Source organism: Eretmochelys imbricata, chromosome 9, assembly GCF_965152235.1.
Source record: "Eretmochelys imbricata isolate rEreImb1 chromosome 9, rEreImb1.hap1, whole genome shotgun sequence".
In the NCBI taxonomy this organism is placed as follows: domain Eukaryota; kingdom Metazoa; phylum Chordata; order Testudines; family Cheloniidae; genus Eretmochelys; species Eretmochelys imbricata.
Genome location: NC_135580.1, coordinates 53,009,167 through 53,034,850, shown reverse-complemented (window position 1 = coordinate 53,034,850; position 25,684 = coordinate 53,009,167). Strand labels below are relative to the sequence as shown.

Sequence of the window (25,684 nt, the reverse complement as noted above, 5' to 3'; positions counted from 1 at the left end):
TGTGGTCCACGTAAAGGTCAGGCAGAACTGCAGCCCCTAGTGGGGTGGGGCAGGCACAGTGTGAGATCATGGCTTTTCTCTCTCCCTTTTCCCCCTGCCCCTCAAAATAAATGTGTGTGAGCTAGCAGAGCTGGCTGGCAACAGGGGAGAGGCTACATGTCACAATCATGGTCTTATTGATGTTACAACCTAGCATTTTTGACGCTGCAGTCACTGGCATGGTGGGGACTTATGCTGTGGCATGTCTGAACAAATCAGGTGGAAACTCAGGCTTGTCACATAGGAGGAAATCATTGACACACCACCCTGGTGGAAACTGGCAGGGATGGGAGAGGAAGTACAGACGTATAGATAGCAAGATAACCTCTCAATAAAGTTCTGGATACTGACAGCAGACTTTATTTATCCAGAATGAATTGTGGGCTCCCCTTCTCCTCCCCTGCCCCATGTGCCCCCTACAAACCTACTCACAACATGCAATCACAATATAATGAGAGTGACAGCAGCAGCATTGTCTGCCAAATGCTGTGGGAGTCCAGGACCTCAGCCTACCTATGTGATGGCATATCCACATCCAAACAGCTCTGACCTTCTCCAGATCAGTCCGGGCTTCTCGGAGCAGGGCTTTCACCAGTTCCTCTATGCTGTTCTTAACACTCACCTGTTTTTGTACAGAGTAAGATTAGAGGGTTCAAGTGAGAAAATACTAAAGGGTTTCTACCTTCCTGTTGAAGTAATAGGGGCCCCTCTATGACATTTCTTTTGTTTCTGCATGTTTGGCAGCGCCTCTGATCATTTCTGCATTTCTGCATTTCTTGATGGGCAGTACCAGTACCTGCTCTGTAACAACTGCCTTTTGAGTTTGCTCATTCCCCAACTTACTGGAAGCTGTCTTGGTGAGGGACTCCAATGCTCATGAGACTAGTTCCTTTTAAAAGCAACACAGATTAGGATTATTGTGGGCCAGACATGTTTAATCTTCAAGGCAAAGATCACCTTTTCATCACAGAATAGCTACCCTTACCAACCAATCAAAGGACAGTATTGATGCATCTATGCTTATCACCTTCTTCACAAAGCATATTTTGCTTTTAGATCTACACACACACACACACAAAATCTTCATCGATGTCACTGTTTGTTGTAAGAGCCAATAGTCATATATCACCACTAGTATTCCCCATCATCCCCTGCACACACTCTGATTTCTGTTGTCTCTTAACAAAGCAGCTGTGTGTTTTTTTTTAAACTTGAGCTTCAGATGAGTCATCAGTGGAAATTCAAAGCTGTAAGTCCACATTGATAGTGACAGATATTTTTGGTCATGCTTTTTTCCTGAGTAGGCTATTTCCCAGTTGAAATGGCCAGGGAAAGGTATTTTCAGTGTAGTTTTGGGGCAGACATTCTGAAAGCCTAGGTCAAAATGAAGGACATCATCACCTCATTCCCCTATGGAGCACCTCAGTCTTCCAGGGAGGGAGCGAACTCCTGAATGACTGAAGACAGTGTGGTCTTGTAGGAAGACTGAGTTAAATGAGACGTACCTTTGATGCATAGGCATCCAGTTTCTCAAATTGCTGCAGGTCTAATGTCATGGATTTCAGACTGGATTTGTCCCATGGATATGCTGGAAACAAACATGGAACAATCATTCCAGAAAGGAGAGGCTTTGTAACTGGCAAAACATCAGAGCAAGAGCTATCAGCAGAGTTTCCCATCCGGTGACTGAATTTGATGTTTGTGCATCAGATGACATTTGAATAGGACCCTTCTGGTCTGTAGGTATCTGCTTTATCAGTTCCTCCCATCCAAGACAGTCAGATCTGCACTGTGCATGTCTGAGCTGGGAGTTCCTCTTTGCATATTTTGCACAACGTAAACTGCACAGAAAAACCTGACAGTAAAAATAGGGTCTAATCTCCAACAGGTGCCCAAACTGATAACACTAGAATATCAGACCTAGAGCTGGTCAAATAGTATTCACCAAGAGCAAGCTTCTGATATCCATAGTCCTCAAGTAGTCTCAGTAAAATATATGGCACTATTTGACTGATAAAGGCTCTGATCCTGCAAAGCACAGGAGTAACTTTACTCATGGAAGCAGTGCCAGTGAAATCAATGAGGTTACTGCTGTGAGTAAATTCACTGATACATATAAGCTTTGCAGGACTGAGATTTAAGATTCTACTCAGCAGGGAAAAGGAAATAAAATTGCCCTAAATTTATGTGATGAATACTGTAATATTTTCAAATGAATTATTCTAATATTTCCCCCCTTATTTCACCAAGTATATATATCTGATTGCATATTCCACACATAATCACTTATTCAATGGATAGCACCCCAAAATTCATTTGAATAGTCAACAAAAATCTTTTTTTTTCCTGCAACCACCACTTAGCAGGCCATTCTAGCAAGTCAAAGCTACAAGAATCATGCCCTTTGCGATGCTGGGATTAAGAGATTCTTCCAGATATTGCTTTATGGCTGTTAAATTGCAGGGAGGCAAGAGGGAAGGGGGAATAAAAAAGATAATTAGAGTTTAAATTTTTATTGTTTGAATTCTGAGTGCCAATAAATAGCAAGGGAACTGCTTAAAGTGTAAGGGTTGGTAACCTCACGGCACCCAGCTGCAGTGGCATGAAGAAAGACTAAGTTATGTTACCAACCAAGTGGAGAACCAGGGATGTGGAACTGTTACACTATATGTGCTGCTATGCCGCTGGAGGTGAGGGTCATCTGTCAATAGCAAGGATTGAACCTGTGACTCAGGATCACAGAAGCATGAGCCTTTACTGCAATACGCAGCTCTTAAAGCCTGCCTGAAGCAGTCTGATCAATCGCTATCTGTGGCCTAGGCACCACTAGAGGGGGATAGAGCACCACATTGAGCAGACAAGAGTGGTTACATACAGAGCACTTATTAGCTCCCATCTGCAGGAGCACCATCAACGGGAGGCAGGAATGACAGTCCCCAGGCCATCCCAGGCATGCAGGGGCTGCCAGAACAGGCTGCCTTCTGTGAGGTGATGTGTGAGTACAACCTCTCCTGCATTAGGAGATAGTGAGGAGATACAGCTTCACCTGCTGCTAAAGTGCTCTGTTCAGGTCCTAGTATCGACACTCCTAAGGTTGGGACAGCTGCTATCTCAGACATTGGCTTGTTTGCTGCAACCTTTGACTCCTGCATAGGCCATAAGACCACCCTTCAAAAGGATGGCCCCAAGTAGAACTCAGTGAGACCCCTTAGTGGACTAGTCTCTAGTCCTTTGGGGAACTGGGGCGGGTCTCCTCTTTGGCTCTGGTTTAAGGCTAAGAAGTAAATTGGTTTCCTCATCCTTAGTGGAAAGTGTGCTCCCACGCTGGATCTGGTTAATGGAAGCATCTCTGTTCTCAGAAGCCCCGCCGTCACTGGCCAGTTAAGTGAGCAGAAATCTCTGAGCCTGGATTCCTCAATATTCCCCCAGATTTAGTTCAACAGCCTTCATTGTAATGGGAGAGCCAGCCAGCCAATCCAATCACAAGCAACAGGCATCTTCTGTTACCTACTGGGCCAGATTTGCCTAAACTAGTGTGGGAGGGAACAACATCTGTTTCTCTAACAGGCTTGTTTGTTTATCTAGGTTTTCACTGAAAAGGGGCTATTACAGTGACCTAAAGAGAGATAAAGCAGATTTACACATTTGAAAGGTTCTTATTCTATTCAGCTCTGAAAATTACTTCTTGCCTTTTGGGAGCCAAATGGGTTTTTAAAATTGGTTATCAGTTTTCGTCTTTGTCAGGTTATAGCTGCAAAGGCTCCCCACAGACACCAAATCCACAATAACTCATGTAGTCTGACACTACTACCTTGGCAGTTAGAAATGTGTAGCAGGCCCATTTGCAAAGCAGACTTCTCAGTTATGTTGCACATGCAGTCTGTCTAAAACACGCTTGACATCCACCAAACCATCCTGACTTTGAATCCCAGACAATACAGCGTGCAAAGCATATTTAGAGTGACAGAAATGAAATCATTCATTTGCTGTCAATGTACTTAGATATAGTTGTTTTTAGCCAGTGCCACATCATTTTTGTGATCAGCATGAGTCCTATTTCTAAAAGTGAATCTGTGTCCCGTTGGGGGTGCTCACTGCAGTGAGGAAACTATGCTGTGCTAAGCAAAGAAAGCCGCAATACAGCGGATAGTTACCATGCAGGTCTTTTCCACCAGGCAGGGGCATTCTGCTCTTCCTGTTCTCTTGAAAACCTAGAAGGTTGCCAAAATTGAGGTAAGATAAACAGCAGAGAAGTAGAAAAGGGTAGAGAAAGGTAGTGTGTCTATGTGAAATACATGGAGGGTTGAAAGACAGGCTTTTATTTCCTTGTCCTTAGCCCTATGGTTCATATCATGTTGCATACAGCCCATGAGGGAGGTAGATGGAAGCAGCACAAGATAGAGATGAGTAAAGAGAGCTTCCCCTCCCACCAGTCCTATGATCATGAAGGTACCAGACAGCACATTCACAGTCAGATATCTTCTATTGTAGGCTGAAGGCTGGGAACATTGTGCTCCATCTTGCCAGCGAGCCAGCCAAATCACTTACTGTATAGAAGAAATTCAAGTCTGTGTTCCAGAGAGATCTTATCTTGTGTTAACACCTGCAGCACAGTTATTAAATGATATCTTCCCAGAGTGAGCTACAGATCAGCTGGAGCATGTTTTAGGGGTGATGCAGCCTCCAGAAGGTCACCAAATGTGAGATATCTGTAGTTCTGGATGAGGCCCCACCTCCACAAAGAAAAGGATTTTGTTCTCACTACCAACTGCTCCTCTTGATACAAGACTCAAGAGCTGGCAGAGCACAATCATCATCTGCACAGCAGGGAGTCTGGGCACACATCCACCTCTGAGTAGCGCAGTCATCATCTGAACTCAGCTGCTGGCAGCCTCTCCATTGCCCCAAGAAGGCAGGCCCCATCATGGTAGACGTTGGGCCAAACTTATGGCTGGAGCAACTCCACTGAAGCTGGACTAGTGTTTCCACTCTCACAAAATACGCTGTAACCAAGCAGCCTCACCTTTGTTATCCAGGCCTGTCAGACTGGGCAGCTTGCAGACTCCTGCAATAACCCCCAGACAGAATTAGTCAAGAGTTACCAGTGGAAGAAAACTCTACTCGTCATCCCAGCAACCTCTCCCTGTGCCTAAACAGCTCTGCGAGCACCACGGGCTCCATCCCATTCCTATTAAAGCCCATGGAATGTCTTAATTTGTACTCAGTGGGTTCAAGCCACAGACACACTGTGCATTTTCTCCTTTCCTCATGGAGGCTGCCACCCAGGCACACTGTCCTGAACACCCAGTTAATGCTGTTACATTGATCAGAATGTAGAGGGTGCTGGACACTGTAGCTTTATCTCTATCAAGGCTACTTCCAGTCAGGAAAAAGTGCATCTGTTCCTCTCTTTAACTGAGTCTAGGTCAGCCTGTGTCTGTTCTGTGAGCTGGGAAAATATTGAACAGATGGACTTGGATTGCCATTTTATTTGCTATTGGGTACTACAACAGGAATGGTGCCTTACGTTTCAATAGTTCTTTTCTTGAAGAATTCCAAAATGGTTTATCCGGAGTGTTCAAAATTCATGTACACCCTTCCAGCCTCAATGATCTGCTGGCTTCAAAGAGTGTAAATAAGGGTAAAATGTGATAGTGTCTGACTACAGAAATCACTTTGCCCACTACTAAAATGCAGCCACCTCTGGGGCCAAAACACAGATGCCATTCTGCACCAGCAGTACTACGCAACAGTCCTGCCAAGGGGAATGCATAGGAATCACATAGGAATGCTTGAGATTGATTGTAGTGGGAGTGGCTGATCTAGCTACATTTGTATAGGCCTTTCCACTTCAATCCTCCTGTTTTTGGGTTATGTATAACTTTCTGAAACTTTCAACTATTGGGCTGCAATTTCCCATTTGGTCTTCAAAGCTGAAACTTTGTTTTGTTTTAAATGTAAGTAAAAATGGTTTAGGTTAATCCATTTTTAAGTAGGAGGGATTTGAAAAGGGAACCATACACTTATAATATCTTTTTAAAAATTATTTTTTAAGTTATAAAGCAGCTGGCGGTTGGAAGCTTAAATGTGGCATGGAAGTAGTGGTTATTGAGGGGAACAGTCATTGGGTGTTCCTGTGACCATTAGTTTGGATTTGACTGAGTTATGAACTTTGGAAAATCACACTTTGAGCAGTGTCACCTTTCCGTTACTTTCATCATTGATATACACAGACAACAAGCTAACAGGTTTAACACTGTGGTAACCAAATGAGCTCCTCTTCTCCCTGCTCTCTAGTGCAGCCGATATGCCATATTTTAGCTGGCCCAAATGTTTTAAAAAAGTGATGTACCTTTCCCAAGGGAGAATTTCTTGAACAGCTGTGGGGTGGTATTTCTAGGATGTACCTCGACAGTCACATGAGTTCCTGCAATGAACAAAGAGTCAGAAGTGGGCAAGGAATGAAAAAGCAACTAGCAAGTGAAAACATATAAGACTGAAAATATCAAAAATTACTTTTCCAAGTGCAAACCACATTCATTAATATTGTACCAATACTAAACTAACTCATAGGGCCTCCATTTCTTCCTTTCTACCTTAACATCCCCCTTGTTAACTTTCCTTCCTCTGCCTGTTTCTTCTCTGTTTGAAAACCAGAATATCTTTAGTGGGCTGGTGCCTCAGTGCAAATGATTTGTCCACATGCCTTCCATGAAGATATATTTGTTCTGTTATTTTTAAATGAAGTGTACAGATTTGCAGCACTATGGACAGAATAAGTGGCAAAACAGTGAAATAAGCAAATCAAAAATGATCTTATGCACTTCAGATTCCTGTGCAACAGATATTAAAACATTTCCCAGCCTCTCTCCCCTTAACAATGAATTGGAAACTGAGTCAGAATTCTAAGAGTGCATAGCTAGGTTTGAAAATATTGTTGTGTGTTTGACTTGATACCGCACAACATTTTGATTAAAAAACTAGAATTATATTAAATTAACATCTGCAGTGTTGTTGTAGCCATGTTGGTCCCAGGATATTAGAAAGACAAAGTGGGTGAGGTAATATCTTTTATTGGACCATCTTCTGGTGGTGAAAGAGACAAACTTTTGAGCTACACAGAGCTCTTCTTCAGGATTAAATGGATTAAAAACTGGCTAACTAAGGACTCAGAATGTAATTGTGAAAAGGGAATCATCATCGAATGGGTGTGTTCCTAGAAGGGTCCCACAGGGATCAGGTCGTGACTCTACTCTGTTTAACGTTTTTATCAATGACCTGGAAGAAAACATTAAAATCGTCACTGATAAAATTTGCGGATGACACAAAAATTGAGGAAGTGGTAAATAATGAAGAGGGCGGGTCACTGACTTAGAGCGATCTGGAATGCTTGGTAAACTGGGCACAAGCAAACAATATGTTTCCATACACCTAAATGCAAAAGTATACATCTGGGAAAAAAGAATGTAGGCCATACTTACAGGATGGGGGAAACTGTCTGGGAAGCAGTGACTGAAAAGGACATGAGCCACCAATATGAGACTATGGCCAAAAGAGCTAATGCAATCCTGGGAGGCATAAACAGGGGAATCTCAAGTGGGAGCGGAGAGCTAATTTTACGTCTGTATTTGGCACTGGTGTGACTGCTGCTGGAATACTGTGCCCAGTTCTGGTGCCCACTATTCAAGAAGGATGTTGATAAACTGGAGAGGGTTCAGAGAAGAGCCATGAGAATGATTAAAGGAGTAGAAAACATGCCTTGATGACAGACTCAAGGAGCTCAATCTATTTAGCTTAACAAAGAGAAGATTTAGGGGTAACTGGATCACAGTCTGTAAGTAGCTACATGGGGAACAAATATTTTAATAATGGAATCTTCTATCTAGCAGAGAAAGGTCTAAGATGATCCAATGGCTGGAAGTTGAAGCTAGACACATTCAGACTGGAAATATGGTGTAAATGTTAACGATGAGAGTAATTAACCATTGGAACAATTTACCAAGGTTATGGTGGCCTGTCCATCACTGCCAATTTTTATATCAAGATTGGATGTTTTTCTAAAAGCTCTGTTCTAGGAATTATTTGGGGGAAGTTCTCTGGCCTGTGCTGTATAGAAAGTCAGACTAGATGATCACAATGGTCCCCTTTGGCCTTGGGATCTATGAAAATCAATAATGTTACAATAATGACCTTGCAGGAAAGCATTTATCTGCAACCTGGGTATTATACTGTACTGTTCATGCAATATTGTGACCTTGGGGCTCAACACTCAAAATTTAGGCCAGAGTTACACTAGAAACGTTGCTGACATAGCTTATTTTGTCCACCAGGGGTGTGAAGAGGTGTGGCAACAAAAGCCCTTCGTGTAGACAGCTGTACTTTTGCCAGTATAGCTTATTTTGCTTGGAAGGTGGCATGTGGTGGAATGAATTCTACCAGCAAAGCTGCACTTGGTTGGTCTGAGCAGTGTCCTCACTAGGAGTACTGTGCTAGCATAGCTATACTAGAAATGCTTATTTGCAAAAATAACCCACTTTGGAAACCAAAAAAAAGTTGATACAAAAATTCCACAGAAAGTTTTAAAAAGCAAAAAATCAATTTTGAAAACCAATGGAATGAAAGTCTCTGAAGTTTTTGTGATTTATTATTATTATTATTACTATTATGCATTATTTATTAACATCATCATCCCTAATCAAGACCCACCTTTTTAAGGACCAAGAAGGCTTTAAATATCAATTTTAGTATAGTACAGATATACAGGATGAATCAAACCTAAGATGGCCCCATTATAAAATGTAAAGAAATAATTTGAACCAACGGATAAACTCTTGTTACTTTCCATGTTCTCTCAAGGTCTGCTCTACACTAGGAGGGTTCTGCTGGTGGAGTTTTGCCAATATAGTTCTACTGACAAAAGCCTCTTGTGGGGATGCAGTTAAAATGGTATGAAAGGGCTTATACCAGTATAGCTTATGCTGGTTTGGGGAAGCAGCATTAGCCATATTGGTATAAGTACAGTTATGTCAATATAAAGTCATCTATACTATGTCAGCATAAAGCCATCTACACCAGCTTAGCTATGTCAGGTTAAAAAAAAAAGCCACACCCTTAATCAACAGCAATACTGGTAAAACTTTAAATTGTAGACCAGGCCCAAGATTCTTGAAAGAATTGTCCAGTGACTCTTCATCCTTTGCAGTCAGATTATAAAAAAATCTCAGATTTGTTTTTTGCTGTGGTGATGTTCTGGGCAAGTTTTCTCTCATACGAGCATAAATAAGAGATGAATGCTGCATTGCTACAGAAAATCAGTGTTCAATGGCTTACCACCTACCTTCGTTGGTGTAGGAAGTAATGACTGGTGCCTGCTCGTCAGGCTGCATCTGAACTGGCTGGCCTGTTCATATGAAGAAAACATCCCCGTGATTAGAATAAAATGGAATTTTCTCATCCTACAGCAACGGAGCACCAACCACAGAACCAGGTTAAATCTATAAATGTGGCGCACCAATGAGCTAAATGGCACTGAGATTCTATTCTATAGCTTTTATAGCTTGTAAAGCAAATTGATACAGCAGAGCTCAATATGTGCTGTGTGAAGCAGTTCCTGGGCTTCAAATGCAAGCGGAGTGAACAAGGGAGTGCTAGTTGGGAATAGTCCATGCAATTCAGGCATTGGTGGCGAGACCCTGGCTGAGGAAGTAAGGAAGGAGGGAGAACTCTCTGGAGAGGCATGGCTGGCATCAACTGAATTCCGTTTTACTGAAATGTATCATACTTGCATAAATAGTCTAGTTCAGTGTTTCTCAACCTTTTCAGATTGGCAACCTCATATTTGAAGTCAAAAATTTGCACTACCCTCTTACATTTACTATATGAGTAAAACATTTATCAGTAATTAGTATGTGAGTGTTTCAGTAGGTTGACAGAAAATACGTGACCTTGAAATGGAAAAGGTGTGCAGGGAGTGGGGAGTGAGATTTTCTTTGCTTCAGATTGAGATAAAGTTTTGAATGTCTTGTGACCCCGACTGCCTTTCATGAGCTCTCTGAGGGCCACACCCCATCTCTTGAAAAACATTAGTTTAGTGGTAAGGACCTGGACTGGGTGTCAGGAGACCTGCATTCTGTTCCCAGCTGTATAACGTTGAGTAACCTCTTTTCCTTTTGTTTGTGTAGATTATATATTCTGTGGGGCAGGGACTGTCTCTCATCGTGTGTGTGTACAGCACTGAGCAGAATAGACCCTGATCTCAGTTGCAGCCCCTAGGTGATGTGGTCATACACATGGTACTAAATAACATTAATCTATCCCACAGGGCTGCAATGACATTAAGCTAGCACAGTCAGCAAATGCCATTTAACACTGAGCAATATCTCGCATATAGACTTGGACATTAGAACCTGATTCACTGAGGATGAACGTTGGCCATGACGCTGGGGTTATCCCTTACTTTTTTTCAGAAAGTGTCATGGGATCTGTGTCCCGACAGCAGAAGGAACCTCACTTTAACAGCTCATCTGAAAGGCCAGATACTTTTTTCAGAGTAACAGCCGTGTTTGTCTGTATTCGCAAAAAGAAAAGGAGTACTTGTGGTACCTTAGAGACTAACCAATTTATTTGAGCATGAGCTTTCGTGAGAGAAGCTACATCAGAGCTGTAGCTCACGAAAGCTCATGCTCAAATAAATTGGTTAGTCTCTAAGGTGCCACAAGTACTCCTTTTCTTTTTGCAGATACTTTTTGTAATTCACAGCTGACATGGATCAGGCCCGTGAATTATGAGATTTTGATGCACTGTATGCAGCAGCAGTGTGGGTTTTTTTAATGTGGCTCAATCTCAGTTAATGTCATACCGTTTGTAAATATTGCAGCAGCACCAGCTGCTCCATGGTGTCAGAGTCCTCATAAAGACAGGAATGTGGCTGATTAAAGTGAATTTATTAACCCCTTTGGTGCTGGTGCATTAAGAGCTGGTATTCCTTTTGGCATCCGTTTGAGGGCATCAGTCTGAGCATATGGCTATACTTGCAGATGTAGAGTGCTTTGAGTTAAACCAGCCTTCGTAGAGCACAGTCAGGAAAGCGCTGCAATCTGTCCACACTGACAGGTTCAAGCGCACTGGCGTGGCCACATTTGCAACACTTGCAGTGGCATTGGGAGCGGTGCATTATGGGCAGCTATACCAGTGTACAATTGACTGCAACGTGCTTTTCAAATAGGGGCGGGGGATGGAGTGTGACAGGGAGTGTGTTGTGTGTATGTGGGGGGAGAGAGAGTGGGTTTTTGGGGGGGCTGAAAGTATGTCAGCGTGCTGTCTTGTAAGTTCAGACAGCAGCAGACCTCCCCCTCCTCCCTGCCTCTCTCTCTCTCTCACACAGCATTCCACAGTAACGGCTTGCTTTGTTTCGGAGTAGGCTGTCAGAATCGGAGCTTTCAAAGAGCATATCTGCATTCCTAGGTGAGTTCAAAACAATGACAAGAGTGGCCGCTTGACTTAAGGGGATTATGGGACATTTCTGGAGGCTGATCAGAGTGCAGTAATGCAACACCTTGTTCACACTGACACCCGGGCGTTTCAGCCACCACGCAACAAGTGTTAATTTTCTCGCCAAGGTGGAGTACCAGGAGCGCTCTAGATGTGGAGTCAGAGCGCTCTACATGCCTTGCCAGTGTAGACGGGGAGTGAGCTAGGGTGCCCGGGGCTGCTTTAATGCGCTCTAACTCGCAAGTGTAGCCAAGCTCTAAATTATCTTCAAGAGGACTCATCTTGTGTCCTGAAGGCAGGGCTAGAGGAAAATGTATTGATACTCAGATTTGCACTGAACTATTAGAGGTACTTCAGTTAACTCTGTGTGTTGGGTAATTAATTCACCCTTCTAGTCCTGGTGAATTGCCTGATCTCCACTACGTAGCTGTCGTTGAAAACCCTCTCAGGCATGAAGGAAGAGCATGTTAAGGCTCTAAAGATATTAATATTTATCTGCTTTTCTTATTTGTCATCTGTGTGTCTGGTATAGTCAAAGACACTTACTGACAGTACCTTGCCACAAGATATTGCTTGCTTGCTTACTGTCTATAGGCTGAATCTGCTCCCATTGATTGCAGTGGGAGCTGGATCAGGACTCACATTAAGCAATGCATCAGTAACATACGGATTTTCATATAGGGGTTATTAGTGATTCTGTGGAAGCAAAACTCTGTTTCTTTCACTTGCCTTTCTTCACTAGAGACCAAATTATGTTTTCATACAGGAAAAATGAGGTTGGTGGCCTGAGCTCATTCCCTAGGGGCTGCTTATGTTCCCTAACAAATCCAGGGCATGGTTTTGTACAGCTGGTGGTATCCTCTTAAGAAAGGCTTTGAGTCGGATTAGTGGGAGGGGTCATAGGTCAGATAAGAAGTGGATTGGCTGAGCTATAAGGAAGCTCAGGACGAGGGGACAGATTGTTCCTCATGCCAAAAACAACTGTGCACGGGACTGGAAAGTTTGGATTTGCACCCAACTGTTCCATTAGGGGTTGAAGTGAGGAGGGAGTCACCTTCTTAATAGGACAGCGTTTTCTACCTCCACGCACCATGAACTACACGGATCCTGGGTAAGCTAAGAGCTCTGTGTGACTGTTAATACTGCCTCAGGCTGTGTTAGCTTTCAGGAGGATTCTTTATTGGTTATGATAATACAATCAGAGAAATGTAGGGCTGGAGGGGACCTCCAGAGCTCGCCTAGTCCATCCCCCCATGCTGAGGCAGGGTTACATATATGATAACTATGATGTATGTATGCAGTAGTGTGCCCAGCACCTAGCCATCCCACCATATTCCCGGCCCATGCACACACACACCCTGACCTCCACTGGCTCCTGCTGATGGCTAGAGACAGGAAAGTGGTATTCTCCCCCATTATGCGTGAGCACAGGGAGACCCATGTCTGAATGGAGCCTCCCTGTGCACATCAGCCAGACACAATAAGGCCTGGAACGGAACGGGCTGTGACAAGCACATTGTTAGTGTGCAGAGCCATAGCTGTGCATCGGCAGCCTGCAAAGCATCTCCACGCACTCTGCCTGGCTCCAGCCAGCTCTACGATGCCCTCACTATCACTTGCCCTACGTTCTCACATACAAAATGGACGGCAGAGAAGACAATGTACCAGGAAGGCCATTCCCTCTGGGTTGCTGCGATCTGTCACTTTCATTTCCATCACTTTGAAAACCTACATAATGACAAGCATGGGCATGAGAGTCAGACAATATAATTCATGGGTACTGGGCAGCATGTTCGATACCAGCTAGTGGGAAGATCACATCAGACCCACTCCTGTTCCCATTGAAGACAAAAATAAAATTTCTGTAGACTTAGCTGAGACAGGACCAACTCCATGATGATGACACATCACTCAGCTAGGCATTATTTACCCAGGAGGATTCACAGAATAACTGTTGACCCATGAGAATGGAAAAAGTTTCTTTGAAAAATGCCAGTCCAAAATTTTCCTTTGCTATTTCTGCTTTTGTCCTCCAAACTCAGACTCCTTTTCTACTTACTCCTGCAATCAAAGAGTAATTTATGACATCACAGTCAATTGCAATGGGAATGGTGAATCACATTTTTAATATTTTGGACTATATTCATCCCTGATGTAAATCCACTGACTTCAAGAGGAAGTCTATTTTTCCCAGCCATGGCCCTATTTTAGTTCCCAAACTCTTCCTGATTATGCTGTGTTTTCATTTAAATATTAGACAAATCCCCTCCCAAAGTAACATGTTGCAAGGCTGTCCAAGGAGAATCTCTCACTGGAAAAGTTTGAAAATCATGATGGTTCATGGTGGCTCACCCTGAAAGTAAGTTTTAAAGCACTTTAGAGATCAGCAGCAGGGGAACACTACTACTGATACTAACTAGCTCTTCATCCATAGACCCCAAAGTACTTTACAAAGGAGGTCAGTATCATTATCCCCATTTTAGAGACTGGGGAAACTGAGTCACGGAGTGATGAAGCAGCTTGCCCAAGGTCACCTAGCAGGCCAGGGACAGAGCCAGGAATGGAATCTAGGTCTCCTGAGTTCCAGCCCAGAGCTGTATCTCTTAGGCAACACTGCTTCTTAGAGGCTATGACATTGTTTATGAAGGAGAGATATGCCAGTAGAGTTGGTCAACATTTTTAAATATTTTCAACAAAAAACAAAAGATTTTCATTTGGATCGAAAATTTGCAGTTTATCAACAAAAAATGAAAATTGAAAACTGAAATAATGTTGGTAAAATGTTTTGGGCTTCGGCAAAAATGTAGTTTTCAAAAACAAAAGTTTTACCAGAATGAATGTTCAAAGCCCTGAAACTTTTCAGCTTTCTATGGCAAGTTTTCATTGAATTTTTTTCCCCATTTTTAGGGTTATTTGGAGAAATAAACCACACTCAATTTTTAAATAGCCAACAAAAAATAAAGGGGCATTTTCTACCAGGTCTATCCACTACCCAAATACTCCCTCCAGTAGCACCATTAATCTAAATACAAGAGAGTCCATAGAAAGAAGTTATCCAGCTATTACCCTCTCATGGGAGACAGCTAGAGCCAGGAGTAATTAGCTTTCTACCCTGAACAGTTGATACCTAACCCTTCCCCCTCTTCCTGCCACCTATCCACTGACCCCTGTTCCTCCACATAACACTGCTTTCCATGCTCAGTTTCCCCTCCTCCTGTTTGTGTCCCCAGAGCTCCTGAGCCTTTCTAACTCCCTTTGCCTGCCTACAATGGTTCAAGCCAAAATGGCTTGGAGAGCTGATTTTGCTGTAATTTTGCAGAGCAAATCCTTCTGGGGCATAGCATTTCTGCTTGAGGTGGGCAGACAATTCAGGGGTAATTGTACTTGCCGGAAAATGTTTTAGTCAAAAATGGCCCTTTTAAATAAAATGAAATGGTTTCATTTTTCAATATCTTCCATCTCCTCCCAACGAAAACTGAAAACATTTTCAGTTATTGTTTTAGTGAGGAAAAAAGGGGGAAGAAAGAAGAAAGCAAACTGGGAAAACAATTTCAGAACCAAAGATCTTTGGAAAATTGAGACTTCTCAGTAAAAAAGCAGTAAATTTTTTTGAAATTTGGTCCTTTTTAAAACATTCAAATGAAAATGTTTTCAAAATGTCCAAACTCATCTCACCCCCACCAGCTCTGTAGGAGAAGGCTGAAAAGGAGTTGGAGACATTGGTGCTGGTGTAGGCATGAAGTAGACAGAAATCAACTATAGCTAAAGATTAGATTAGCCAGATCATCCACCTTTTCCTGTCTTTTTTTCGGTATCTATATAGCCCCAATCACCAGCATCTGAAATACAGTTAAAATCTGGGATTAAACCAGATTGCAGCAATGGAGTGTTTTCTCTTTTCAGTTTTGCAGTGAGAGGGGAGGTTCTCTCCCTTGTCTGCAAATAGCCCATGATTTCCAGGGTTCCAAAAAGAGCATGGAAGATCCCCTGAAGGGACAGGAGATAGGCCAAGGGGATTGTCACAAACTGTAGCTATAAATGGCTCATGGTGATATTCTTTGCAGACAAAGTATGCACATGCTCACACACACACACACTAAAATAAAACCATGTTGCCCTATGTATCGTTTTGTGATAGCCACCAATTTGGGATTAAATAACTGAAGCACAGTCAGTTTAACCTGCTTACTGCTTTGCCTTGTAAATCTAATGCATTTTTGGAAACCCTTTGGCAGTGTCTCACACTATATAAAATGTTCCATTGTAATAGGGCTTGTTTAAATACGGTCCTCGGAATAATAGCCACATGCCGCTCCATGGGTGTGCCACACAAGTGCTGCACCCTGAGTCACCTGCAGTGTGTGGTATGCAACATGCAGAGGCTCTTGTTCGTTAGACAGAATCTACGAAACTAAGTTAAAACTGGAAAATTTTAGAGGGGAGTTTGCAGGTTTGGGTTTTCATTGCATGTCTTTAAGTTAGGGGGGCACAAAAGAAAGCCAAAAAACCCGTTGTTCTTTCCTGAGAGCTGATGGTTCACCTCTCATTCTACAAATCACTTGCAGCTTGGCTCTGCATGCATTGCAGCTGCACCCCTCCACTTGAACAACTGCAGATATTGCTTTACCTTGGATGTGGTGCGAGGCACTGATTTCCATCTGTCTGTCTGTCTGCACCCTTTGCACTGTCTTCCTCTTCTGAGGGCGAACTATGAGAAGCATCTCAATTGTTACTGCACTGGCGTCTTTTTTAAACTCCATGGTACCCATCAGAGCATTGCCACCGCTTCCTTCCTCACCCAGACCTGCTGCTGCTGCTGCTGCAGAACTGGCAGTGTTTATTTTCCAATCTTGGAAAGGCAAATGCCCCCCCTCACCCAAAACGAACTCTGCACACACACAAATAACATGTGCCCGACCCTGCTCAAATGCACTATTACTACCCTGCCAAAATCTAACCTAATGAATAGATTACAAGTCACCTTTGAAAGGAAATCCCAGCAGGGATCCACTTCCTAAATCTGAGGAAGGAGCCACATTTCAGAAGGAGAGTTCTAGTTTCAGGACAAGCGTTCCTCTCCCCCTTCACCTCTCTCTGCCCTTTCAGATTTAAGCACTTGTCTACCCTCAAATCCCCCTACCAGCACTCTTATGCTAGAGGGAATTCATTCTGCAACACTTGCAGGTTCTTTAAAAGGATGCCTCTCTGATTCTCCTCTGCCACACCCAAAGTGGAAACTTTAAAACATGGCTAAAAAAACCCCAAATCAATGGCTTAGAAATAAAAACTAACAAAAGGAGCGATGAGGAAGGTGTGCAATTGTGAACAAAAGCCTGTGACTTTGTGTCCTGGGGTGAAGGTGTAAAGTGGGCCATAACAGCCATTTTCAGGGGGAATAGCGCTTCCAAAACTGATTAATAAATAACGCTAACAAATTAATAAATAACACTAATAAATAAATAAAGAGAGGTCTGCCCTGAAAAAAACAGACACTGCTTAAGAGGCAACAAATGGATCTCCCCACCAATCGGCATGAAGGACATGGTCTCTGAAATCTGTAGGTGACAGAAAACACTAGCAGCAAAAATCCTGCCTCAGCTGAAAGTTTCATAGCACACAAAGAGGGTAGGAGAGGGAGTACAGCGGTCTGGTTTAGCAATTAACAGCAACCCAGTTTAGCTGGCCCCTACCATTTGTACAAGATGCTGGATTAGAAATCCTTTCTAATTTTATCTTGGGCTTCCATCCTGTCACAGAGCTGCCAGCTGAGGGATGTTTGGCTGGTGGCCTCAGGGGAATGTTAACACCTGTGGGTTGACGGACTCTCTCCGGCACAGTTACACAATTTTGCACGCTTGCAGTACTCATTCATCATGCTGACGCCAGCCCATGCTACTGACACAGGGGATAAAGCTATGTCTAATGGTGTTTACTTTTTGGTGTCACTAGCTCTAATTGCTGTTGGAATTTTTGCCAAGTGGTTTTTTCCCCTCCAATGATTCTGGGGTAAATTTACTGCTCCTTAATCTATAAACAGGGAGCTAGTACTGCTGACTGGTGTTGGCAGAGTGCACCCAGGTACACCTCCCACCCCCCTGATCTACAGCCCCTACTGTGAGCTTCTGCCAAGGCACAGGTAGCCAATAGGCAGCCAACCTTCCCTGCAAACCCAGCGGGATGCCTCTGCTCAGCAGATCCAGAAATAGCATGCATGGCTCTGTGCATGCTGCCTCTGCCCAGCTTTGCCGCTGCCCCCTTCGTAATCCACATGTACAATGCTTGCAATGTTCCTGAGCTGTTCTGATGCCCACACTCCCGTGCTCAATACTTCAGTTCCAATTTGGAGCCTCCCTGCTAGCAGAGGAGCAGTCATGGGTCAGGGCAAGGGGTCTCATGGGAAGGAACAGATGGTTTTAGGGCTATTGCTTTGTAACCCACCTTAACACAGTATGCTATGTGGGTCTTTGCCTGCTCTGGTGTCTGGACCACATAAGTATGCTGTCGTTTCCCCCTGGGGGAATCAGCTCTTTAGCTCAAGCAGCAGCAGCATTGGTTTTAGATTCAGAGGTCTTAAATGCAGTCCCTGCTGATGACCTATCCAGTGAGGCGTTACGGTTGGAAGGAAGGAGAAGAGGGCATGGGGGATTCATAAAAGAACTCAAAGTTCTGGAGGCTCAGGCAAACAGAGCCTCCAGTTCTTCGGGGGCTCACCCATCTGTGTGCCAGGTCCCCTGAGTTAATGAAACTCTCCTGTGTCCATCATTCTAGCAGCTCCATTGTCCTCCTCTCAGCTGGTGTCACCACTTTGGAGCCCTTCTCAACTCTCTCCTCTGCCACCACATCTAGGCTGTCGGTCCCGGTGCTTTTTTCCTGCACAGCATCCCTGCAAGCACCCTTTCTTCTCCATTTTGCTGTCTAAATCCCTCACCCAAGCCTTGGTCCTTTCTCCTCTAGACTATAACAGAATTCTCCTCTCTGGCCTTCTTGAACATCACCATGTCCCCCTACTGCCCAGGCAAAATACACCTGGTATAATCATCATCTTCCTCACCATCTACTCTGCATATCTCACCCCACTTCTTGCATCCCCTGGCTCTCCACATCTATACCCCTTATTTGGGCCGTCTGAAGCTCCTCGTTTTTGCCTTCTATACTGCATAAAACTTGGCTCTGGCCTATACTCCTCCCCAACAACTCCCTTCACTCCGTCAGCATCTCAAGCCTCCTCACTCTCTCACATTCTTATCTCCATGCTTTCTTCCACACTGCACCTGACGCTTGGACCTCCATATTCTAGTGACACAAACCTCTCCTTCAAATCCCTCCTCCAAACAGCCTTCTTCTGGCAATCCCATTAGACAGCCCCAACTGAATGGGCAATGATTCATTAATAATTAGAGGGGAAACCCCTTGTGGTACTAGATTAAGGCTTTGTCTACATGAGAAAGTTGCACTCATTTAAACTAAGGTATGGATTTAAACCGATCTAGTTAATCTGGTGCAAACCTCTGTGTGGCACCCATTTTAGTTTAGGAGTTGCTTTTTTCAGTATAGTTTAAGTTGATTGAGACAGCTAACCTGCAATACAAATTTAAGTTAAACCCCATGCACCCTTCCTAAAAGCCTCCACCACCTGGTGTCCTGCTGCTTTTTGTTTTTCAGTTGCTGCTGACCCTCATCTTCTTAGGGCTAGATTGTAAGATTCAGACTCTAGCCTCAGAAGTGGGCACTGGAGTTGCACTATCCCAAGGGGAGTTCTATACCCATCTATCTAAATCCAGAGAAGGCCCTCCTCACCGTAATATGTAAGCACCTCCCGTCTCTGGAAAAACAACAGCGTTCTCTCTCTCCATTCCTTCCTTTCCAGAAGAATGGGGTTCAGGATTTTCTCTTTTTAACGAATGAGTCTGTGGGAATGAGAACTCTATTGTGGGGAAGCCTGGGAGAAGAGCTGGGGTTTTGGCTCTGCGCGTGGCGAGGTTAGTGGTAGTTTTTATTCCTTCAAGCAGTGACTTTGATACGCCTGAGCTGGCTGTTGTCGTCTCCCATTGTCACTGACCTCTTCCTATCAGCCGGCAGGATTATCACTACAGCTCCTCTCTGACATCTTGAATAGGGATATTCGAAATGTTTCCATCCAAATGTATTTTCAACAGAAAATTTGGGCTTTTGACTAAATGAATATATTCGTAGGAAGTGTCTGCATTCCTTCAAAATGGTCAAATTCAAATGTTTCCGTTTTCAGACAGAAAATGTTGGTTGTCAGGCTTTCCAGTGAAAAGTTCCATGGAACCCTCCCCACTCATTTTTGGACCATGTCTATTATTTGTGCTCATAGCCCCGTCATATAGGGCAGAGTTGCTTGCCTCTTCTTGTGTATCCGGGCAGCTCAACACATTTGTGCCTCCCTGTCCATCCCCTTTACTTTTATGTGCACTCCCCCATGCAGCACTGGGGCAGCAGCCCATGCTCAATGGAAGAACTTACCAAGAGATGTGTTGGTCTCTTCATCACCTGGAATCTTTAAATCAGGATGGGCTGTCTATCTAAAACAGATGTTCTGGCTCAGTCACCAGAGATGGGCTTGAGGTAGTAATCCCTGTGTGAAGTTCTCTGGCCTGTGCTATGCAGGAGAGCAGACTGGAAGATCAAAACGGTCCCTTCTGGCTTCCTAATGTATGAGCATGTGGCAATTTAACTCATTTAAGAACCACATCTTTTCTTCTTCCCATTGGTGTAAAGTGCCTGTCTCTAGTCCGGTAGGGTTGAGAGATCTTTAGGCCATGACACTTTTATGCATAAAAACCTGGCACTGGCCCAGGACTAATTCCAGCCCCTTATCCTGGGCCACAGGCAGGTGTTATCTGGAGGCAGAACTTTCACATCTTGGGGGAGGAGAAGGTTACTGCCAGGTTGATTTAAAAATAAAGCAACTCTTTGAAGTTGATCAAGGGTTTAAAATGTAAGAATAAGTCTCAGGGTGATGGCTCAGTGGCCAGGGTACAAATAAGACTGTACCATTGAGAGAGAGAGAGAGAGAGAGAGAGAATATATACATAGTGAGAATTATATTATTAAATCCCACTGAATATAAAATAAAACTACAGACCAGTGTTTTTGAAGAAAATGCAGAATAATCTGGGCCGCCTACAAGACTTCTGGCTCTAGCAAGTATGTGATGGTACTGGCATTATGCATGGTGGGAAGATCCGTTCTGCCACAGATCTGAGACACTGATAAAAGACTGAAATCAGTGGGAGTTCAGTGCTGCCATGTTTTTGAAAATCCCACGAGGTGCCTATCTGAACCTTTAGGCATCTGAATACTTTTTAAAATCTGACCCTGATGACTTTGAGCCCTCAGTTTTTGGGGGCTCACTGTGAGACACCTTAGAGGGGCTTGACTTTCAGAAAGTGCTGTTGTGTACCTGCCCTCTGAAAAGTCAGACCCCAAAATCACAGCACTGGAAATCACTACTCACGTTTGGAAATCCAGGCTCTGGATCTTGAATTCCCCTCTTGTTAGCTGCTGCATTCAGCAGCTCATTGAAATTGTGGTAGCTGTCTGATTTTGGGCAGTTAAAGCTTCCAAGTGTGTTCCCACTGCATTAGACATTCCGATGAGGGAGGGATAGCTCAGTGGTTTGAGCATTGGTCTGCTAAACCCAGGGTTGTGAGTTCAATCCCTGAGGGGGCCATTTGGGGCAAAAATTGGGGATTGGTCTTGCTTTGAGCAGGGGGTTGGACTAGATGACCTTGGTCCCTTCCAACCCTGAGATTCTATGATACTGTAATGGAGTCCTTTGGCCTGCTTGTCCTTTCTTTCTCCCTCTAACTGAATTGCAACACATTGAATTTATTCCCCTTTCATAAGCTACCACTCCATGGATTGGTCAAATGTTCCATTCATTTTGCAGCTTCTGCTGTGTCAGCAGCTGTGCTTTATGATTTAAGACGCAGCAGAACTTGCCACTGAACTATAAACTCCTGTATTCAGTTTTCTGGTATCCACACAACCAGGGATCTAATTGATGGCTGGGATATTATTGTGAAAAGCGATCAGGCCATATTTAGGTTGCAGAAAGACAATGAGGATTGTTCATTTACACTGAGCTAAATGAAATGGCCGAAACACCACAAATAAACACAGCGATGGGCATAGACTTTACCTGAATCAAACATAACATGACATTATACAAAGTGCTGGTAATGCCCTCAGCTGTCACCTGTAGGGACATACAGTCAAGACTGAGAAGGCCCAAAAAAGGGCAATGAAAATCGCTAGTGACAGGGGCTCAGATTCTTAAAGTTATGAAGGCACCTAACTCACTGACTTCACTGTGGTGTTGTCTGATCTGCTAGGGCAAATCCTGTGTGTCTTGACAAAGGGAGAATTCAAAGTACAGCATCAGTAGAGGAACCTTCCTGAGGCAAAGAGCTGGGATATGGGGCATATGATTTTTCTTTTAAAACACATCCATTCTACACACCCCTGCCATTTTTGTTGCTTTATGATAGATGTTATTTCTCCTCTTTGTGCAGGAGCAGCTGGTTACTAAGTGTGCAGGATGACTAGCACAGGGACAGCGGTTCCCACATGAGGGATCTCTTTTCTCCAGAGCTCATACTCAGGTGGCTGCAACTCGAGACCTCTTTCTATAAAAGCGAAGGAGGGGTCTGTTGGCAGGACATTTGCCATGAATGGTTGTCAGCATTTGGATTTTCTTCCCCCTTGTGTGCCAAAGAGTGGATTTGTTGACCTTCAGGACACTCTGCAAAGCTTTTCTTGTCTCGTTGGCCTATGTTACTAGTCCTTTATAATCACCGGGGAAGGGAACTTATCCCTACAACGCAGCTTAGACACCAAGGGAAGGTTACTCCCCAACAACTGTCATTTTTTAAGAGCATTGCCTCTGGACATTTGCACTTGTCAGAGGTGCTTTCCCAGGCCCGACCAGTGGCTGCTGGGATTGCCCGAGTGTTCCGCCATGGCACTGAATGCTCAGGTTATGAAAGGGCTTTGTGGAGTCAATTTGGGTTTAGTAGAACTGAGCCAAGATTGCTATGAGAACAGAAATCTGAGGAGGTGGGTGGGTAGCGTGAAGACAGATCTGCTTATTTCAGGGTATCTTTGTAAGTCGGTCCAGGGCACCCAGACCATTGGATGGGCTGCTCTTTGAGCACATTTTGTGAGCTGCAGAAGTAACATTCTGGAAGCACTAGTGACCAGTAAGGAACCTGACTTTCTTCTTTGAGCTGCTCTTTGCGTAGCTCCCACTTACTGGAGTACAGCAAGAAATATAAACCCAGGAATGTGGGTTGAGCAGTTCCAACTAAATGTTCTCCCAGGGCAAACATAAGATCTGGATGCCAAGCTGAGAGAGCAGTGGTGTGTGAACAGAACTCCAGGACGCAGCCCTGTGGATCTCCAAAATGGAGATTTTCCTGAGGCATGTTGTCAGTGCCTCATTAGCTCTAGTAGAGGGAGCTCTCAGGTATCGTCACCCTCACTAACCCATAGCTTGTGGCAATGCACAGCATGGTCTCTTCGAGAGATGAGTGGAAATGGCAGTCACCATGTACTGAACCCTGAAAGGTTACAGGTTCTAGATCAGTCATGGGCAAGCTTCAGCCCGTCAGGGTGATCCACTGGTGTGCTGCGCGGCAGTTTGTTTACATTGACTGTCTGAAGGCATAGCTGCCCGCAGCTCCCAGTGGCCATGGTTCACTGTTCCCAGCCAATGGAAACTGCAGGAAGCAGTGCAGGCTGCAGGGATATGCTGGCCACTGCTTCCCACAGTTCCCACTGGCCGCGAATAGTGAACTGTGGCCACTGGAAGCTGTGGGCGGCCATGCCTGTGGAAGGTCAATGTAAACAAACTGTCTTGCGGCCCACCAGCGGAACACCCTGATAGGCCACGTGCGGCCCACATGCCGCAGGTTGCCCACCACTGGTCTAGATGAATTCCTATGTGTCTAAGTCCTGCCCAGGTACGATCTTGCAATCCTTTAAACTTTAGTATATAAAATCTACTATCTCCCAGGTGAGAACGAGGTTTCAGGACACCATGGAAAGCTTGATGACCTAATTCAGGTGGAAATGAGACACCACTTTTGGTACAAATTGGTATTCAAGCACGCAAGGACTGCATACTCCAAGTGTCCCCAGGGACACATATCACCCACAGGGTCCTCAACTTGGTTTTCTTGGGCATTGCTGATGCTAGAGATCATACCTATTATAGATCATGCTGATTATAAATGTGAAATTGCAGAACTACTAACTGTAGTCTGTAACCTATCATTTAAGTTAGCTTCTGTACCAGATGACTGGAGGATAGCTAATGTGACGCTGATTTTTAAAAAGGGCTCCAGAGGTGATCCCAGAAATTACAGGCCTGTAAGCTTGACTTCAGTACTGGGCAAACTGGTTGAAACTATAATAAAGAACAATATTGTCAGACATATAGATGAACATAATTTGTTGAGGAAGAGTCAACATGGTTTTAGTAAAGGGAAATCATGCCTCACCAATCTACTAGAATTCTTTGAGGGGGTCAACAAGCATGTGGACCAAGGGATCCAGTGGATATAGTGTACTTAGATTTTCAGAAAGCCTTTGACAAGATCATAGAATATCAGGGTTGGAAGGGACCTCAGAAGGTCATTTAGTTCAACCCCCTGCTCAAAGCAGGACCGATCCCCAATTAAACCATCCCAGCCAGGGCTTTGTCAAGCCTGACCTTAAAAACTTCTAAGAAAGGAGATTCCACCATCTCCCTAGGTAACGCATTCCAGTGTTTCACCACCCTCCTAGTGAAAAAGTCTTTCCTAATATCCAACCTAAATCTCCCCCACTGCAACTTGAGACCATTACTCCTTGTTCTGTCATCTGCTACCACTGAGAACAGTCTAGATCCATCCTCTTTGGAACCCCCTTTCAGGTAGTTGAAATTAGCTATCAAATCCCCCCTCATTCTTCTCTTCCGTAGACTAAACATCCCCAGTTCCCTCAGCCTCTCCTCATAACTCATGTGTTCCAGTCCCCTAATCATTTTTGTTGCCCTCCGCTGGACTCTTTCCAATTTTTCCACATCCTTCTTCTAGTGTGGGGCCCAAAACTGGACACAGTACTCCAGATGAGGCCTCACCAGTGTCGAATAGAGGGGAATGATCACGTCCCTCGATCTGCTGGCAATGTCCCTACTTATACATCCCAAAATGCCATTGGCCTTCTTGGCAACAAGGGCACACTGTTGACTCATATCCAGCTTCTTGTCCACTGTAACCCTAGGTCCTTTTGTGCAGAACTGCTTCCGAGCCATTCGGTCCCTAGTCTGTAGTGGTGCATTGGATTCTTCCGTCCTAAGTGCAGGACTCTGCACTTGTCCTTGTTGAACCTCATCAGATTTCTTTTGGCCCAATCCTCTAATTTGTCTAGGTCCCTCTGTATCCTATCCCTACCCTCCAGCGTATTTACCTCTTCTCCCAGTTCCCTCACCAAAGGCTCTTACACAAAGTAAACTGCCATGGGATAAGAGGGAAGATGCTCTCATGGACTGGTAACTGGTTAAAAGATAGGAAACAAAGGGTAAGTATAAATGGTCAGTTTTCAGAATGGAGAGAGGTAAATAGTGGTGTCCCCCAGGGGTCTGTTCTGGCACCAGTCCTATTCAACATATTCATAAATGATCTGGAAAAAGGGGTAAACAGTGACTTGGCAAAATTTGCAGATGATAAAAAATTACTAAAGATAGTTACATCCTAGGCAGACTGTGAAGAGCTACAAAAGGATCTCACAAAACTGGGTGACTGGGCAACAAAATGGCAGATGAAATTCAATGTTGATAAATGCAAAGTAATGCACAGTGGAAAGCATAATCCCAACTATACATATAAAATGATGGGGGTCTAAATTAGCTGTAACTACTCAAGAAAGAGATCTTGGAGTCATTGTGGATAGTTCTCTGAAAAAAACCACTCAATGTGCAGCGGCAGTCAAAAAAATGAACAGAATGCTGGGAATATTTAAGAAAGGGATAGATAATAGGACAGAAAATATCATGATGCCTCTATATAAATCCATGTACACCCACATCTCGAATACTGTGTGCAGATGTGGTCGCCCCATCACAAAAAAGATATATTCGAATTGG

At 44.0% G+C, this 25,684-nt stretch overlaps 1 protein-coding gene across 1 annotated transcript in view; it reads right to left on the bottom strand.

Annotated features, from left to right (window-relative positions):
* The window catches only part of KY (kyphoscoliosis peptidase), a 32,430-nt gene extending 16,141 nt beyond the window's left edge, over window positions 1-16,289 (bottom strand). Inside the window, exons 1-7 of the mRNA XM_077825533.1 lie at window positions 16,157-16,289; window positions 9,377-9,439; window positions 6,392-6,466; window positions 5,063-5,104; window positions 4,194-4,250; window positions 1,545-1,627; window positions 553-661 (exon numbers count right to left, since the gene is read on the bottom strand). Of these exons, the coding sequence (XP_077681659.1) occupies window positions 553-661; window positions 1,545-1,627; window positions 4,194-4,250; window positions 5,063-5,104; window positions 6,392-6,466; window positions 9,377-9,439; window positions 16,157-16,289 (562 nt within the window). The remainder of the gene's footprint in view (window positions 1-552; window positions 662-1,544; window positions 1,628-4,193; window positions 4,251-5,062; window positions 5,105-6,391; window positions 6,467-9,376; window positions 9,440-16,156) is intronic.
* Window positions 16,290-25,684: the final 9,395 nt, after the last annotated feature.